Source organism: Budorcas taxicolor, chromosome 1 (assembly GCF_023091745.1).
Source record: "Budorcas taxicolor isolate Tak-1 chromosome 1, Takin1.1, whole genome shotgun sequence".
Lineage (NCBI taxonomy): Eukaryota > Metazoa > Chordata > Mammalia > Artiodactyla > Bovidae > Budorcas > Budorcas taxicolor.
In genome coordinates this window covers 117996825-118014990 of record NC_068910.1, presented here as the reverse complement: position 1 = coordinate 118014990, position 18166 = coordinate 117996825, and the positions used below count along the sequence as shown (strand labels likewise).

The 18166-nt window shown below is 40.9% G+C and overlaps 1 protein-coding gene across 1 annotated transcript in view; it reads left to right on the top strand.

Moving 5' to 3' along the window:
- Positions 1-18166, top strand: part of MYH15 (myosin heavy chain 15) — a 154037-nt gene that overhangs the window by 15260 nt on the left and 120611 nt on the right. The window contains exons 4-11 of the mRNA XM_052644929.1: positions 501-657; positions 1295-1322; positions 2848-2941; positions 4971-5063; positions 8057-8120; positions 8211-8306; positions 16594-16697; positions 17925-18063. Of these exons, the coding sequence (XP_052500889.1) occupies positions 501-657; positions 1295-1322; positions 2848-2941; positions 4971-5063; positions 8057-8120; positions 8211-8306; positions 16594-16697; positions 17925-18063 (775 nt within the window). The remainder of the gene's footprint in view (positions 1-500; positions 658-1294; positions 1323-2847; positions 2942-4970; positions 5064-8056; positions 8121-8210; positions 8307-16593; positions 16698-17924; positions 18064-18166) is intronic.

The window sequence follows — 18166 nt, the reverse complement described above, 5'->3', positions numbered from 1 at the left end:
ATACCTGCAAAGATCCTTTTTCCAAATAAGATCAAATTTTCTGGTGATTAGGATGTGGACATACCCTTTGGGGAGCCACAATGCAACCACTGCTGTGAGTGACCCACCTGAGCTATTCCCCTCAGGGCCTAAAGCATCACGTTCCTAACCCTGCTGGGACACAGATTCCCTTCAGGCCTCAAGGCCTGAGAGTGGGTTCCTCAAATCAGCAGGCCTGCTGCCAGCATCCTCCTTGTCTTTGAAAGGCCTGTGTGTGTGTCAGACAAGTTCGTGGCTGACAGCTCTCCCAGGGAAGAGGTAATCCCAGGTCCCCTGTTACTCTAACCTGGTTCTGTCTCTTTCTGTTCGAAGTCCCTTCTCTGTTAGAATCCAAAAGCCCTTTTCCTCTTCGTTCCTTTGTAAGTAAATATTCAAGCGAATGTTACCCGACAGTGAAAGAGCTGACAAGCCTGCAAGTATCCCTAACCTATCTTCAGAAATCTCTTCTGATCTTCCATCAGACATATTCAGGGCTCTCCTGTGTGAGCATCAACCCTCACAAGCAGCTTCCAGTGTATCACAAAGCAGTGGCGGCAGCCTATAAAGGCAGGAGGCGATCAGACGCTCCCCCTCACATCTTCGCTGTGGCCAGTAATGCCTTTCAGGATATGCTTCACAGTAAGTGTCTGCCCTACAAAATGAAGGGTAAAAATATCTGATCTAGTTTTTGTCCACGTCGCTAAGAGGCAGGTAGGCATTGTGAACGGAGCATGGCCTTTACAGCTGCCTCATCACTTGAAGCCCTGTTTCCTTCCAGATGAAACATGGGCAAAATAGGGCCTACCTCCTAGGGTTATGGGGACGATTAGCTCACATGTCAAATTAAGGGAGATAATGCCTTGAAAGTGCTCAGCCCAGTGGCAGGCCCAGAGTGAGCCCCCTGTAGCTGTCAGCTTTTATTACAAAAAGCACCTGCTAGAATGTTTGGCACAAAGAAGTTATTCTGTAGTTATTTTTATACCAGGCTTAATAAAAGCCTTAAAATAGTGATATGTCAACCGTTTGTCATTTATCATTTATATTTGGAGCAAGGAAATGGTGATGGAATTTGTATGTTCTTATGACTGGCCTACATAGGGTCAAGAGAAAAATCTATTTTACTTTGTACCATTTGAATAGTATCTTTTTTCTGACTGTATACTGAGCAAATCCTTCTCCTGTTCTCGAACTGTAACCAAGGAAATTTTGAATAAATTCATACCATACATAGAAATTCTAGCAGAAGAATGTTCTGACATTTTCCTTTCTTTTGTAGGTCGAGAGAATCAGTCTATACTCTTCACGTAAGTGCTTGCTTTTACTTTTTGGCCAGCAGTGAGACTTTCCATCAAAACAGACACCTACATTCCACTGGATATGAAACATAAATTCACTGCCTTTGAATTGTTCTTCAGATACCAGATACAGGCTAGGCAATAGTAAGATACTCAGGAAATTGTCATAACACGTAAGTCAGTGCTTAGCCACATATGGTACCCACTAGGCTGCCTCCCATTTTAGAAGATCCTGTAGAACCTGCAGTGCACACGCTGGTCTTAATCATCTTCCTGATGAAGAGAGCTCCCTATCCCAGTGATCATTTTCAGAGTTCCCTGGTTGGCTAATTGGGTTGAAAGACTGAAAGTCCAGTGGGTATGACCACTGAACAGATGACATGCTATTGCGAGCAGCCAGACTAGAGCAGGCCAAGGTGTTTCATGCCTGCATGCTCAGTCTGTCAGTTGTGTCCTACTCTTTGCGACCGCATAGACTGGGGCCTGCCAGGTTCCTCTTTCCATGGAATTTTCCAGGCAAGAATACTGGAGCAGGTTGCCATTTCCCCTTCCAGGAGATTTTCCGACCCAGGGATCAAACCCCACCTCTTGCGTTTCCTGCACTGGCAGGTGGACTCTTTACTACTGTGCCACCTGGGAAGCCCCGTACATTAGGTAGTGGGAATTGAAGATGGTGCTTGGAGGGGCAAGAAAAGGGAGTGAAGAGGAAGGAAGGAAAGGATTTCACTGAGAACATGTTGTGTGTTAATCTGCAGGGAGGAGCACTGGCTGGCCAGGTGAACTGTCAGCACAGTGACTGAGGCAGAGGCTAGGACTCGAGAGGCAGGGAAATGCTCAAGTTCTTGCTCTTCCGAAGCAATGATGATGCCAGCTCATGTATCTGTTGGCTTTAGTCATCCCCAGAAAAATAATAGGGTCTCAGAAACTTAGAGCCAGAAGAGGGGTCAGAGTTCAATCCTTTCCAGAGAGGACAGACTTATTTTTTAGAGTTTCAGACAGATAAAAGCAGAGCTTAAACCTATGATGCTTTGGGCAGTGAGGCTATAAATTCACCATGGTGTTCTCCCCATATTACAAAGCTAGCTGACTGTCAAAGGTGAAAGGGGAGTGTAAAGCTCAACATCCTGGTGGAGTGACTGATTGGTTCTCTTCTGAGGGAGAGGGTTGGACCTGGCCATGTGGTCATAGCCTTCATATGTGACAATCTCTTGAACAGTTGGTAATGAGGAGACCTATCTAATTAGCAAAGATACCCTTAACCTTTTGGTTAACGGGACCAAGAAGGGCAGGCTTCTTATTTTCATAAAAGTCTTTGATCTTTCTCTACTCCAGATTTTTTTTGCTAATGCTGCATTTCTAGCCTAAGATATACCCCCCCTCCCAACCAATTAAATGTCTGCCTCTCCTTCAAGTTCCCTCTAAAGTTCCACATTTCCATAAAACTCTCCCTCTTAGTTAATGTGGTTAAAATTATTTGTTTTTCATTGCATTTGTAATCTGAACCAGTTAACTGTCATTGAATTTCTGATCATAGAGGAGAATCTGGTGCTGGAAAGACAGTGAACACCAAACATATTATCCAGTATTTTGCCACTGTAGCAACCACGGGTGAATCCAAGGAAAAGCTGGTAAGCATTTATGCATATTGGCAGAAAAGGTGAGGTGGCCCTATCCACTAATGATGGAGGCTCTGCCCTGATCACTTATGGGGAGAAAGGAGGGGACAATGCCACAGAACAATTAAAAAATTATGAAAAGTCTTTTTTTCCCCATATTTTCCTCTCAGGAAAATCATCAAGTGCTCTGAACCAATCATCCAAAACCATGAAATTATGTAATCTGCTTCAGATTGCCTCAAGGGGCCCTTATTGGCCTGATCTTTCTTGGTTGGACTCTTTGAGAATTAGGTACTTAAGATCCACAGCATCTTCTGTTCAAACTATGGTCACCAATGCCTTGAATGGCCACTTTTGGTATTACTATTTCTTAATCCCTTTAGCTACTGTGAGATGTCAGACTTCCTCAAATATGCACTGAGAACTCTGCTTCCTTTACCCCTACCTTCTGGTTCAAATTCCAAACGCTCAGTGGATGTACCCTCAACTTTAACCACATTCTAGGTTCTGAAAAACTTAACCTTCTATTTAAATGTTTTTATACTTGGTAATGTTTGCTTTAGCTTACTGGTAATAATCTAAGGATACCTAGACATGAGAGTTGGTCTGTAAAATAAGGTTAGATAATGCTGCTGCTGCTGCTAAGTCGCTTCAGTCATGTCTGACTCTGTGTGACCCCATAGACGGCAGCCCACCAGGCTTCCCCGTCCCTGGGATTCTCCAGGCAAGAACACTGGAGTGGATTGCCATTTCTTTCTCCAATGCATGAAAGTGAAAAGTGAAACTGAAGTCGCTCAGTCATATCCGACTCTTAGCAACCCCATGGTCTGTAGCCTACCAGGCTCCTCCGTCCATATGGTTTTCCAAGCAAGAGTACTGGATTGGGGTGCCAATGCTGAGCAGTGCTCAGAATCAGTGAGCTATTGAGCTGTTGGAGCCTCTCGTCTTTCTATGCCTGAATTTGCTATCTTGCTTTTCATTTTGATACTGGATGTTTCCTGCTGTTTTTCCAAAGTAAAAGTATGTCAAAATAGCAATCTAGTCCAATTTTCAAACCTTAGAAAGTTTCTTTTCCAGCTACCACATTCCTGAATTTGATTAATTTCTTTAGTTATCTCTGAATTCTATTATCCACTATGTGATACTTTATTTTTGTGTACATTTTAAGTTATTTGGTGTGCATTTGTTTGGTCTAACCATTGAGCCCTGTGATAATACATAACACAATACATAATACAAAAGCTTTTATGAAAAATTTTGCTCATATAGTCCAATTACTTAAAGTAAACCCACAATACATAGAAAGAACATAGTATTTATAAGTCTATAGATTCTGAAATACTACGTACTGTGAAATTCTCCTCATACAAAGAGTATTTGGGACTCAGTGGAAAGTTTAGGCAGTGGCAGTTTAGGTGCTAAGTGGTAATTAAGACTCACTCAATGAGGGGAAAAAAGACTTGCCCAAAGTAGATAACCTGCTTTGCCCCATCAGCCTGAGCACATAGGATTTAGACTTAAGACTAATAAATACTGTTTCAAGTCACTTCTTGGTATAAACCTCTAGATTACTTAGGAATAATAGCAAGCAAAAATGTAACTGATAGTGCCAAGAGTCTGCTGTAGTATCTTAGAATAAATTTCTAGGTGTAAGGATTGAATGGGAAGGGTGGCATATTAGCAATGAGGAGGAGTATATGGAATGAAGTTTGGAAATAGACTATGGTATTTGTTATTATTTACTTTGGTAAAATATCAACTTTCTTTTCCTACTCATACCAATGCCAACCAAAAAATAAACATGGCAAGTAAATGACCTCCAACCTATACTCTTAGGGGCATCATATACTGTCAGTCTTTCCTCCATCTATTTTTCTAAGTTCCCATTCCAAAGTAATATTTTATTACCAAATTCGGAAGTGGCTTTTGGCCACTTATTATCAAAACAAGAATGAGATTTGACCTTGGTATGGAGGGCTTGCCACATTACAGAATTCTGCTGAACACTTCATCAGTTGTATTTCTCTTACCTGTATCCAAGGAAACTCTACAAGATCAAATCAAACAAGTGAATCCTGTCTTGGAAGCATTTGGAAATGCCAAAACCCTGAGAAATGACAACTCTTCTCGTTTTGTAAGTAACTGAATTGAGCAGTATATTGGAATCTTTAATTTTTAGCGAATGGTTAACTTCATGCCTGAGCACACAGATCTGAAAAAAATTTTTTCTAGAACATCAAAGGTTTTTGATGACTGTACACAATATTGTTAGATTCCTCAAAAAATTTTACTAGCTTCATCATTAATACAATTAAGATGAGTACCTGAGAAGCTTCTACTAGGTGGTCAATTTCAGGAAGAAAATACGTTAATACTTTAAAATTCCTTACCACTCCCAGTAGGAAAGCTCACTCAGCAAACTCTAATGATGTTTTATATTTTACTACATTTTACAGATTTGAAAGTAATTTCTTCTTTGTAATTTCCTATACTCCTTGTAAAAGTCATTTTGGTAAGCACTTCCAAATTCACTTACTACAATTATTGTTTCTACTTTTGCCTATGAACTCCCTGCCCCTGGATATATTTCACTGGAGATTTTTTTGACAGGGAAAAAAAAAAACACTTTTTAAAGTATTTTTTGATAACTAACAGTCCCAAGATAAAACGATCTGGGTTAAGGTCACTAACCCATTTTATGCCAAGAATGAGTGTCAGGGAGCCATTATATAATTTACAAGGAAATTTGTAAAAGGCTTCCTTTTGAGTCTCTGCTGCTGCTTCTGCTGAGTCTCTAGGCATGATTAAATAATAGCCTCCTGCTTATTTGACTGCTTTCCCTCCAAAAACCTTAGAGCTGCCCTGACCACACTTACCTCTGCTTGTGGTATCTGGCTGTGTAGCAGGTACTAATACTGGTCCAGAAAACAACGGATAGATTTGGGATTTGTCAGAATGTGGTGAGAATTTCTGCTTAAATACTAAAGAATAAAACTGGGGGGAGAAAAGGCCAAGAGAGGGAAAAGGGAAGGATGGAAAAGAGGGAGAAGCAAAAGAAGATAAAGAAAAGAGTAGAATAAAAGGAAGAAAGAAGAGAATAGCAAGTGGAAAGAAAAATAAATAAGGAAAGAAAGCAATTGAAAAAGACCAAGAACAAGAAAAACCTTGGAAGGATGGAAGGAAAGAAGTAGCAAAGCGAATTAAACAAAGATGGATGACTGGAAAGAAGGAAGGAAGGACAAGAGAAAGAAAGGGGAGATAGAAAAATCAAGAAATCCAGGTTAAATTCTTTAGATTAATACTCCATACATGAAGTTGGAGACAAGCAGGATACTGGCCCTAGATAGTTAAGGAGCATATCAAAGGAGTAATTTCAGTGAGCCAGACTCTTGCATCTTCCCATAAATAGCTAAGCACTAAACTCATTAACTTGAGATGGGCTATTTTCTTTGATTAGCAGCATCTTTTGATGTTCTGATTACCTGGTTTTTGTTGCAAAGACTCCTGTATACCCAGGCACCTCCCTTACCTCTGTGGAGCAGTCCCTCAGAGATATCTGAGAGGCTGTCTTCCGGGCTTAAGTCCTCAGTAAGTCCACTGAATAAACATAATTCTCAACTTTTAGGTTGTGAGTTTTTTTCAGTTGACAGTACATAAATGTATATGTGTGTAAATGCACATACACATGCAGGGACACCTATGTACATGTTTGTGAGTATATAGGTACAAATGTGTGTTTGTGTGTATGGATCCTGTTAGACTGCATTTTTTAACTTAACGGCTTACTCACCCTGTATGTATGTGGCTGCTCTCCCCTTGCCAGTCTGCATCCTGCTGTGATTCTTTCCTTGCCTGGATTCACCTCCTCCAGGTTGCCTTCCCTTCTGCATTGACTTCCTCATCCTGGGGGCTGTAGCCCACTGGACTGCCTCCTTGACTGTGTCTTGATGCACCTGGGCTCTGTAACCTCTGGGCAGACTTTCTGTCCCATCAGACACTGTCTTATGGCTTTTCATTGACAAGGAAGGAAGGGAGCCTCATACATAATCATGCCAAGGTGATGTTTTGAAACTTAAGTCCCATCACGTTGCTCTTCTGCTTAAAACCTCCCAATACCTTCTGAGCACACACAAAGTAAAACCCCACTCCTTCCTGTGGCCACATGGCTGACTTAATATGGTGCCTGCTGCCTGCCTACTCTCAGACTCTGCTTTCTTCTCTGCTTTCTCTTAGTTGCTCCACTCCTTCACATCTGGCTTTCCTTTTGATTTCAAAACACATCAAATATTCCTCAGTCAGAGCTGTTGCATTTGCTTCTTACACCTAGAATTTAGATTTGGGGCACACCTACTTTTCCAATGTGGTATCTCCAGTGTCTAGCAGGTTTTCTGGATCATAGTAGATGTTCAACAAATGTTTGCTGGTAAACGAAAGAATATACCAAGCAGATATTATTTTTCTCATTTTTAGATAAGAACACTGAGGCCTGGAGAGATTCTATAATGCACATAAGAATGTACAGCCAAAAGGAGAAGGGAGGGATAAATTACAGGTTTGGGATTAACATGTACACACTATTATATATAAAATAGATAGCCAATGGGGACCTATTGTACAGTGCAGGGAATTATACTCAATGTCTTATAGTGACCTGTAATGGAAAAAAATCTGAAAAAAATATGTACATATGTAAATTATATATAAATAAATTGTTTATATATGAAATTATATATGTTATATAAATAACAATTATACATTTATATATATGAAAATTATACATTTATATATATGAAAATTATACATTTATATATATAAAACTGAATCTCTTTGTACACCTGAAACTAGCACAACATTGTAAATCAGCTACTCTTCAATAATAAAAAAATTAAAAAACAGAAGAATACACAGCCAGTGATAAGCAGATCTGAGGCTAGACTCTGGGCCCACTGCCAGTCCTGATGACACTCTGGCTGCTTCTTGACATTAACTGGTGCCATCACACCCCATGTGGAATTTTTTTTTTTTTTAACTTTGGAGGAAATAGTTACTTTGGGAGTGATGTGTATAATGAAACCATTGCAGCCGTTTGACATGTTAAATAGGAGACTATGTTCTGTGTTCACTCAGGGCAAGTTCATCAGGATGCACTTTTGTGCCAGAGGCAAGCTGTCATCTGCAGATATCGACATCTGTAAGTAGGCACTGCACTGTCTGATCACTTTTCTTCTAAGTTTTGCAAGAACACCTACATTTGAATCTTTACTCATGCCTTATTATGCAGATTTGCTTGAAAAATCCCGGGTGATTTTCCAGCAGCCCGGAGAGAGGAACTACCACATATTCTATCAAATTCTGTCTGGAAAAAAAGAACTTCGTGGTAAGTGTATTATTCTGGGGCTGAGTGTCATTCTAAAACAAGACAGTTGTCAGATTATCAGACCTGGAAAAGTACTGTTTAATGTCTACTAGCCTGTTTAGAGGGACCTCAGTTTATTTATCCTAAAATGTAAGAAATTGAACCAAATATAGACCCAATGTTCTATAATTTTATATAGGTAGAGAGTAAATGGTAACACTTTTCTTTTGTCAAACACTTTTGGAGGTGGGTAGGATTCCCAGCAGAGGTAAATGAATGTGTATGTGTGTGTGTGTTTAAAAGGCATTAGATAATTTAAGGCCTTAAATGATTAAAATCACTTATCCCTTAAGTGGGTAGTAGAGATGAGGCCAGAGGTGGGAGACATTACTATGGTGTGTAGTGGTCAATGTGAGTTCTATATAGAAGGGAGGATTTGTATTGTGATATGAAGAATGGGAATGGGGTTTAACCAGAGTGATGAGTGGAGGGCATTTCTGGTAGCAGGAATAGTGTACACAATGTCAGGAAAAGTCAAAGCAAAATCAGGGAACAGAGAGAGCAGGTGACCTATAGGAAAGTGTTTTCATAGAAGACTAGTAGAGGTCTTATTTGGATGGTTTCTAAACTCAGGAAGTTGAGGGGTGTTGTATGCATGTGTGTGAGTAAGTGTGTGGGGTGTGGTGTTTTGTGGAGGGGGATGGGGTAATGGGAGGTCATGATCTGTTGACGGCAGTGGCAGTTAAGCTGGTGTGATAGGCAGGATGCTCTGGAGGCAGAAATACTGAGGAAAGTGATTCAACAGTCTTAGGATAAGATGATGAGACAACAGTCTAAGGGAGGGGTCCCCAACCTCCAGGCCTCAGACTCGTCTCTCCTGTCAGATCAGCAGCAGCATTAGATTAAAAATAAAACGCACAATGAATGTAATGCACCGGAATCATACTGAAACCAACCCCCCAACCTAGTCTGTAGAAAAAATGTCTTCCATGATGCAGGTCACTGGTGCTGAAAAGGTTGGAGACCACTGATCTAAGACACTATGGGCATAGAGGGAAAAGGGGGTGGGCGCATGAAAGAGTAGAAAAGTCTTGGCAATGATTGAACACAAAAATGAGAATGATGAGTCAAAAATACTCCCAAATTCAGTAATTTGACCAAGATAAAAGAAGTGCCATGAATGGAAATAGAAAAGTAACTTATAGGGTAAGAGAATGAATTTCATGTATTCATTCAACAAATATTTATTGTGGGGTCACTAAGTATACACTGCTTCTTAAAGGATAGGTGATAGGGAAGTAAACAGGGCCCACAGGTCCTGGCCATCATGAGCTTACATTCTAGTATGAAAGACAATAACAAATAAGTAAACAAAAAATATATAATTTCAGACAATGGTAGGTCTATAGAGAAGAATAAGGTGGATGAGGGGATGGAGTGAATTAGGAATTGGTAGGGCAATGAAAGTTCATATCTTATTTAATTTTGTTTCTTGCGGGGGCACACCATGTGGCTTGCAGTTCTCCAACCAGGGACTGAAATGGGGCCACATGGCAGTGAAAGCCTGGAATCTCCACAGGTGGTTATATTTTAGATATTAAGAGTCAGCTGAGATCTCGGTAAGGAGGCAATGTTTTGGGAATTCCCTGGCAGTCCAAAGGTTAGGACTTGACACTGTCACTGCTGTGGCCTGGATTTGGTTCCTAGTTGGGGAACTAAGATCTGGCAAGCTGTGCAGTGAAGCCAGAGGGTGGGGGCGGGGGGTGGGGAAGAAGGCTATGCTTTTCCAGTCACCTGAATGAGGGAACAAGTAGGCCAAGACTTCCAGGAAGAAACTTCCTGAGGGAAGAAACAGTGAGTGCAAAGGCCCTGAGGCAGGAGTGTATTTGGTTTATGCTTGGAATAGCATAACAGCCATTGTTGCGGGCAGAGTGGGGGAATAGAGGGGGTAATGTAGGGGCAGACAGGTAGGGCCAGGCCAAGCAGCACCTCGCGTGGCACGGCAGAGAGTTTATGTCTCCACTGCTCCGGAAAGTCACTGGAAGGGAAGAATGACAAGCTGATTGGGTTTCAAAGGTATTACATCTGCCATTGAGGACAACAGTGCTCCCACAGGAGGGACTGTGGGGTGATTGGAGATCCAGATGAACAAATTGATGGGAAACAATCCCCTCAGACTGTCCTGCTTAGATGAAGTATGGTATGCATCCAGCAGGGTTTTAACTACCTGGTCTCTAACTCCTAAGTGCCCTCAGCAAATAGAGAAAGCTCTACAAACTGGACAGTTATATTTTGCCATAGGTGCAGTTGGTGGTATGAAAGCAGCAGCTGTTCTCCTTACTATCTTCCCTCTATCTCAACCTGGAACAGAATTTTTTTTTTAGTTTTCCTTTGAGTAGCTCTGCCAGATGACACTCATTTCTATACAATATAGAGCAGCTAACATGTAGGGTCCAGTGTGGGTACAGCAGTGACTGCAAGATTTTTTGGAGCATCTCTGTTTGCTAATAGAACAGTCTGAAGACCCTGGGCTGCTATGGAAAATTCCTATCATGAATTCACGAGCTCATGTACTTTGTTGAGTCTGTGGCCTGTTGAGATTGATTAGTGTATAAAGGCTGACATCTGGTGGTTCAGGCTGAGTATTGTTGGTTCACTTGTTTATGACACCAATGATCATTCTTTGGAATATTTAAAAATGTTAAACTGTTTGTATTCATCGCTGCCAAAGAAGAGCTTCTGAGTATCCTGAGGAGTGACACAAGAGGGTAGAGCTTAGCCTGTGAAGATTGTGTCCAAATTTCCTAAAATAGGAGCATTTGTGTATGACAAGCAAATCAGGTGTGGAAGATGACAGCAGAGGGTGGAGGCTCTGTGGGAGCAGTGGCTCCTCCCACAGAAGGAGCCAAGGAAATGGAGTGATGTGTCATCCAAAGAGCCAGCCCCATTTTAGCCTCTACTTGGCCTGGAAGATTCCTGCTCCTCTTTTTTTTTTCTTCGGTTAGTGCTGATTCTTGTTCCAGGCACAGCTAAAACTCACTCCCCCACTTCCCTTAGACATGGCTCCTTAAAATTCTTCAGTTTTTTTTTTTAATGTGAACCATTTTCAAAGACTTTATTGTATTTGCTACAGTCTGCTTCCGTTTTATGTTTTGGCTTTTGGTCTACAGGCATGTAGGTTTTTAGCTCCCTGACCATGGATCGAATCCCTACCCCCTGCATTGGAAGGGGAGGTCTTAACCACCAACCACTAGAGAAGTCCCAAAATCCTTTAGTTCTGAACGCCATCTATATAGCTTGGTCTACCACTTATCTTCCTTTATCTCTTCTTTGATTTTTTTCTTTATATTCATTTATTGTGCCCACTCTTGCTATTCAACTGGTGTGTAAACTCCAGAAGAAGAGGTCAGGAAACAAATCTTTGCCTCTTGGAATCCTTGACACTTTGCCTCATGCCCTGAGAACTCCATAAAGTGTGAGACAGTACTACACAGCGGTGGCAGCCAAGAGCTGCCCTTGATCTGTCTACTGGGACCCCGAGTGCCCCTGGAGAAGGGAATGGTCAGCATCTGGGCCTGTTTTGGAGCTTATTCAGTTTACCCTCTTTATCCATTAGATCTCTCTTGAACTAGCCTCATATCTTTACTCCCTTTCCCCGCATTGGTTATTAGGGGATGCAAGGTATCTGAATGCTTTCCAACTCCAGAGAATGTTATTCAAATCGTAACCTATGTGAATGACTCTCTCTGGAGCTGGGCAGTGCACGACCTCTTCAGCTGCACATAGCAGCACTGAGGAACTGCTAATGATGGGTGATGGGGCATAGAGGCCTAGCCACAGAACTCGGTTCCTAAGATGATAAACTTCTTTCGGCCCACTGTCAGTTTCACTGTTTTTCATAGTAAACACAATCTTGGAGAACATTCAGCCATTCTGAAAGTAAAGTGCAATGTTAGGATGACATGTGAAACAATGCCTTGAATGATAAAACACTCACTCTTAACGGGTTCTAGGCATCTCCAACTGGACACTGGGCTCTAGAAATGAACTGTTGACACCTATACTTTTTGAAAGTGTAAAGCAATTAACTTTTACCGTTAGCATCCTCTCATCCATTCTCTCTCTGCTCCCCCACCTCACCTCCCTCCCATCCCTATCCTCCACATGCCCACAGCCTTGTTAACAATCTTCTATATGGGACCTTTCTGGCCTAGACAGTCTCTCTGACTCAGTATCTCATGAAATGCATATACTTTTTTTCATTCTCTCAAGGCCATTTCTCATGGTAGAAATGAAATTAATTAAATAAAAGAATCCCTGTTTACATGATACTCTTCTGAGAAAACCTCAATCCTCAACCCAATTAAAATTTATTGCTCCTTGAAAAGAAGTTTTGATAAGGCCCAGTGGGGAAGATGTTTGAGCTAAAGGCCTTTTTGGCTTCCTCAAACACTCTTGCTTCTCTAGAGCGGCCACCTCCTGCCAAGGGCAGCTGCCCCAGGGAATGGTTACTCCAGTGCAGCAGCCATATTTCTGGTTGTAAGGAGATAGAAGAAAAGTCCATTGGGTGTGCTAAATGACTTCTAGAAATGATGCTTCTGGAAGAGGGGAGATTGAGGGAGAATTCACACGTAGCACTTGGGCCCAACATTCTGGCTTATTACCAGCCCCCTCCTGAATCTTGGCTCTTTCCTCCACCTGGTCTTCCAGTCCTCAGGCACACAGTGTTCTTGCTCTCTGCTCCATCTCCCTCTGTGCTTGTCCAGTGTTGAGCTTGCACAGAAGAAAGACCCTCCTTCTGTCTATGACAAAGGAGGAAATGGAGTCCTGTCATAGTCACTCACACAGGTTGGAGCAGTGGGTGGCATAGTCTAGCAGAAGCATTAGAGACTATGTTCTAAATTCAGTTTATCATTAATTTGCCTCTGGGCAATTAGGATGCCTTTCTAGCCTTTTATTTTCCTTATATTTAACATGGAGAAAATAATGTCAGATATAGCACATTTGATCATCATGACTAGGATGAAATGATAAAAAATGATATAATAAACACGAGTAAACTAAAAATTCTGTAAAAGGTGGATTTAGAATGATCTAAAAGGTAATCTTGGCAGACCAATCTTGGAAAATAGATTTTTTTTTTAATGTCAGCCAACTAAAACATGCCTCCACCCTAAAGTACAGCATTTTCTTTTTTTTTTTAATTTTAATTGGAGGTTAATTACTTTACAATATTGTATTGGTTTTGCCATACATCAACATGAATCTGCCACAGGTATACCCGTGTTCCCCGTTTTTGTATGGTTTAGGTATATGATTCCTCCAGCCTCCTTGACGGAAAGGACTATTTCAGTTTTGTATCCTTTCCTCCTCCCATAGCATATGCCTACAGTAGAGAAAATAGGTTAAATAAATGCTTTGATTTGAAAGACATGGAGATGATGTCTGCATTTGAGCTGAGTGAAGGGACAAGGCATTGTGGCACCCAGGTGTCTGGCCTGGTGTGTTGGTGATATTCACTTGCATAAGAAACCACAGAATAATAGCTTCAGGGCAGACACAGTAAACATCATTGATTCAATTGTGGTAATGCTGGGTTTGAGCTACTTGTGGCCATTCACCTTGAAATGTCTAACAAGAAGTTGGAGATCTAGGTCTGGAGCTCAGAAAATATAGATTTGAGGGTCATCAGTAAAATCATGAATGAATCTTGCATAAAATACAGAGAGAGTCTTGATAGTGTATAGTCAGGACAGTATTTGATACCCCTGATGACTCCCTCTTCCTGAAAATCTTCCCCCTTGGCCTCTCCCCTAAACCTCTGGGCATTGTGTAGCAGGTTGCTCTCTTTCATCCAGCACGTGAACTTAGAGGGCCCTGGGGCTCAGTCCTTGGCTTTGTCTTGTGGTGACAGATCATCTAGACTGACAGCTTTAAGGATCATTTCTATCTGATGACTTGCAAAGTTTGATCCTAAGTCTAGACTTTTCTTTAGCATTCCAGACTCACAGATAACAGACTTTTTTATGTCTCCACTTGGATGTTTAATAGGCGTCTCAAACTTCACATGCCTACAACCTTGTTCCTAAACTCCACCCCACCAGACTTATTCCCACCACAGTGTTTAGTGGCTCATCTGAAGGCATCTCCATCCTTCTGCTTGCCTGGGCACAAACCCTTGGAGTTATGCTTGATCAGAATTTTCTCCCACATTATTCTCATTTGTTTCATCAGCAAATCCTGTTGACTCTACTGCATTCAAAATCCAAGCCCTGGCTACTTCTTACCATGTCTGCTATTACTCCCAAGTCAAATACCATTAACTTTCTTGTTATCCCTGATTCCACCCTCTCCCTCTATCTTTAACCACAGCCACAGTAAATTAAAAAAAAAAAAATCAGAAGAGTGATGTCACTCTTCTGTTCAAAAACCTCTTGTGACCCTATCTCACACAGAGCAGAAATGCCCATATCCTCGCCATGGCCTGTGAGGCACTATAATCTGGCCTCTGGATGCTTCTTGGACCTCATGGCCTACTCTCTTTTACCAACCTTAGCCACTCAAAATTCCAGGCAAGCACCCCACCTCAAGGCCTTTTCATTTGCTTTTTTTCTTCTTAGAAATTTCTTCCTGTACTTATGACTCTCTCCTGTAACTCTCTTTACGCAAATGTCACCTTATGGAGGCCTTCTCTGATCACTGGGTTAAAAATGGAAACTCTGCATATCCAAGACTTTTTCTTCCTTTTCCCTTTTATTTTTCTCCTTAGCACTTACTACTGTTTTACATGTCATATTTTTACTAATTTACTTTTAATTCTGTCTTCTGTTGGAATATAAGCTTTGTGAGGGCAGGAATGACTTTTTTTTCACTGATGTATGCATAAAACTTGCAATAATTCCTGGCATATTACTGGATCTCTAATAGATATTGATATAAAGTAAGGCATGAGGAATAATATAGGAGATTCCTGAGAAGTATTAACATGTAAAGGACATTTAAATCTCCATTGAAATAAATACTTTAAAAATTATTATGAATTATATTTCTATTTGAAATATATATTATACTTGAATTCAGCCTGATTTCTTTTGGGTTAGCCCAATTACTTTTATCAAATAGCTTTATTGAAGTATTATTGACCTAAGTGTGAACATTGATGTGTGTATCTATAAGGTGAAACCATCATCACAATTGAGATAATGCATATATCCATTCAGAAGTTTTCTGATCTCTTGAAATCCCTCCCTCCTGCGCCTTCTGACTCCTTCAAGCCCTCCTCTCCCAACCCAGTACCTAGGCAACCACTAATGTGCTTTGTCACGACAAATTAGTTAATGTTTCTAGAATTTTATAAGATGGAATCTTGCAGTGGATACTCTTTTGTCTGGCTTATTTCACTCAGCAAATTATTTTGAGATGCTTCCATGCTGTAGCACATGTTCATAGTGCATGCTTTTGTTTGCTGAGGAATAATTAATGATGGACGCTTGGACTGTTTCCAAATAGAGCATTTGGAACATTCACATAGTCCAATTTCTTTGTTTCTAACTTCAGGATAATAGAACTTCACTTCATTGAGTGCTAAACAGAAAACTCAGATGGGCTCTATAAAACTTCACTGGGAGCGAGTGTCAGGCTTTAAGAGGTTAATGTGATTTGGCCAAGTTGACTGCAGACATGCTGCTGATGGCCTGCCTTGGCTTCAGCCTGCATTATGCTTCCTGACTAGGTGAATCATGTCAGGAGTCTTAGACATATCAGAGGTGCAGCAGTGAACACACTAGCTGATTTATGGATCCCTTGAAAGACAGACTCAGCCTCCTAATAGGGAGGACATGATGTGACAGGGTTATACTGCTAATGTTCCCTGGGTTTTGACCCAAGTTTCTGCCTGCTGCCTAGCTTTTGAAGCTCAGGCCTGTTATACTTAAAATTTTACAAACCATGTTTTGTTGTTGTTGTTGTTGTTGTTCTCTGGCCCTCAACCACATATCTAGGCCAAATTCCTGTTTTCAAGTTTTGCCAACATGCATTATCTGTTTTCTTTTTCACACCAATTCAAGTGGCTGCAATTGAATCTGCTTTCCGATTTGGCCTGTCTGATCTTCTCTTGGGATGCATGACTGACAAGTTAATAGAGGGCAGAAATTGATTGCAGAGGTTTGGGTGTAGAATATGGATTTTATTTTGGCTTGTTTACAAGTATGCTGTAAGCCGTAAGAGTAAACTGTGAATATTGGTCAATTATTTTCTGAACTCTTGTGGATTTCTGTAAGCTGTTTAACTGATGGTTTTCCCACTGCAGATATGTGCCTGGTGTCTGAAAATCCCTCTGACTTTCACTTTTGCTCTCATGGAACAGTTGCTGTGGAGAGCTTGGATGATGCTGAAGAACTGCTGGCCACGGATGTAAGGCTTGTTAGTTATCAGAGCAAAGTCTGGTAATGACAATGAGACATGGAAGAAAGCATCTTAGATCTCCTCTCTTCTGAAGGGTCCTGGAGAAGTGACCTAGGGGTGGAGAGTGGAAGGTGCCCCTATAGGACTGCTTCTGTCCAGAGTTTTATGCTTATTTATTTCGTCAGTATAGTAACTTTGATACATATAAAAAAGTAGGCAGATGCTTCAATGCAATGATAACCACTGTTTTCATTCTTTTATTTTTCTTTCTCTTTGGGATTGCTGTTATGTAGTTGTTTTGGTGTTTTTTAAAATCAAGGATCACAATCATTCTACAAATGCTATTTGATATATTGTTTGCTTTTTGATTAACGTTTAGCATTTTCAGTGTTATTACATACTCTTCATAAACATTTAATGGATACTTAATATTTTATCAGACATTTGTTCTGTAGTTTATTTAACCATTCTCCTATTGTTAGACTCAAGGTTGAGGGTTTTTTTTCTACTATGGTGAATACCTTTGTAGGTGAGTACATTCCTGTATATCAGATTCATCTTATGCTAGATTTCTAAAAGGTAGGATTATGAAATTTTTATAGCCTCTCGATACATATTCTAAATTAACTACTAGAAGGATTACCAATTTCCACCCTCCTGGAGTGTGTGAGATCACACTTCTTACCATGTGCAGGGGCTTCTTAGGATGCTGTTCTTTGGTGACATAGTTCTTCTTTTCTTAAATACTTCCTTTTGCCAGTTGTTAAAATGAATCTGGAATAAATATGGGAGAACATATGGGATCCCAGAAATAAGCAACCCATCAGATATGGTGCTACTTTATCCCATAACCATGAAGGCAAAATAATTGAGCTCATATAGCCAGTTAATGATAGATTATTGGAAGGGAGAAGAGAGGAACAGGAGAGGAGAAGGCATCTGAGGAGAGTTCTAAAACTACTGAGTTAAACAAGTCAAGTCATATGCCTTCCTAATTCTCTTTTAAAGGGATGAGCAGGCTACAGGTGACCAAGAGCCAACAGGGCACTTTCAAACCAATTTGCATTAGTTTGAACAGAACTGTCACACTTCAGGGCTGTGGTAATCCATCTCCTTCCCTCCGGCAGGCAGCCCATGGCCCGCAAGTGGAGGGAGGTGCGATACACAGCGGAGGTGAGGTGCTTACTACAGCTATTAAGCAAATGAATACTTGGCCATCTGCTTCTCTTTTTACAGCAAGCCATGGACATCTTAGGCTTTCTTTCTGATGAGAAGTATGGATCTTATAAACTCACTGGAGCCATCCTGCACTTTGGAAACATGAAATTTAAGCAGAAACCCAGAGAAGACCAAGTGGAAGCAGATGGCACAGAAAGTAAGGATTACTTCTGTAAACAGGGCATACAGGCGCTTCAAATCCCTGACCCTAGGTAGACCTACTCCCTTTCCTTGCAGTTAGCCTCACCTATTAGTTTTTA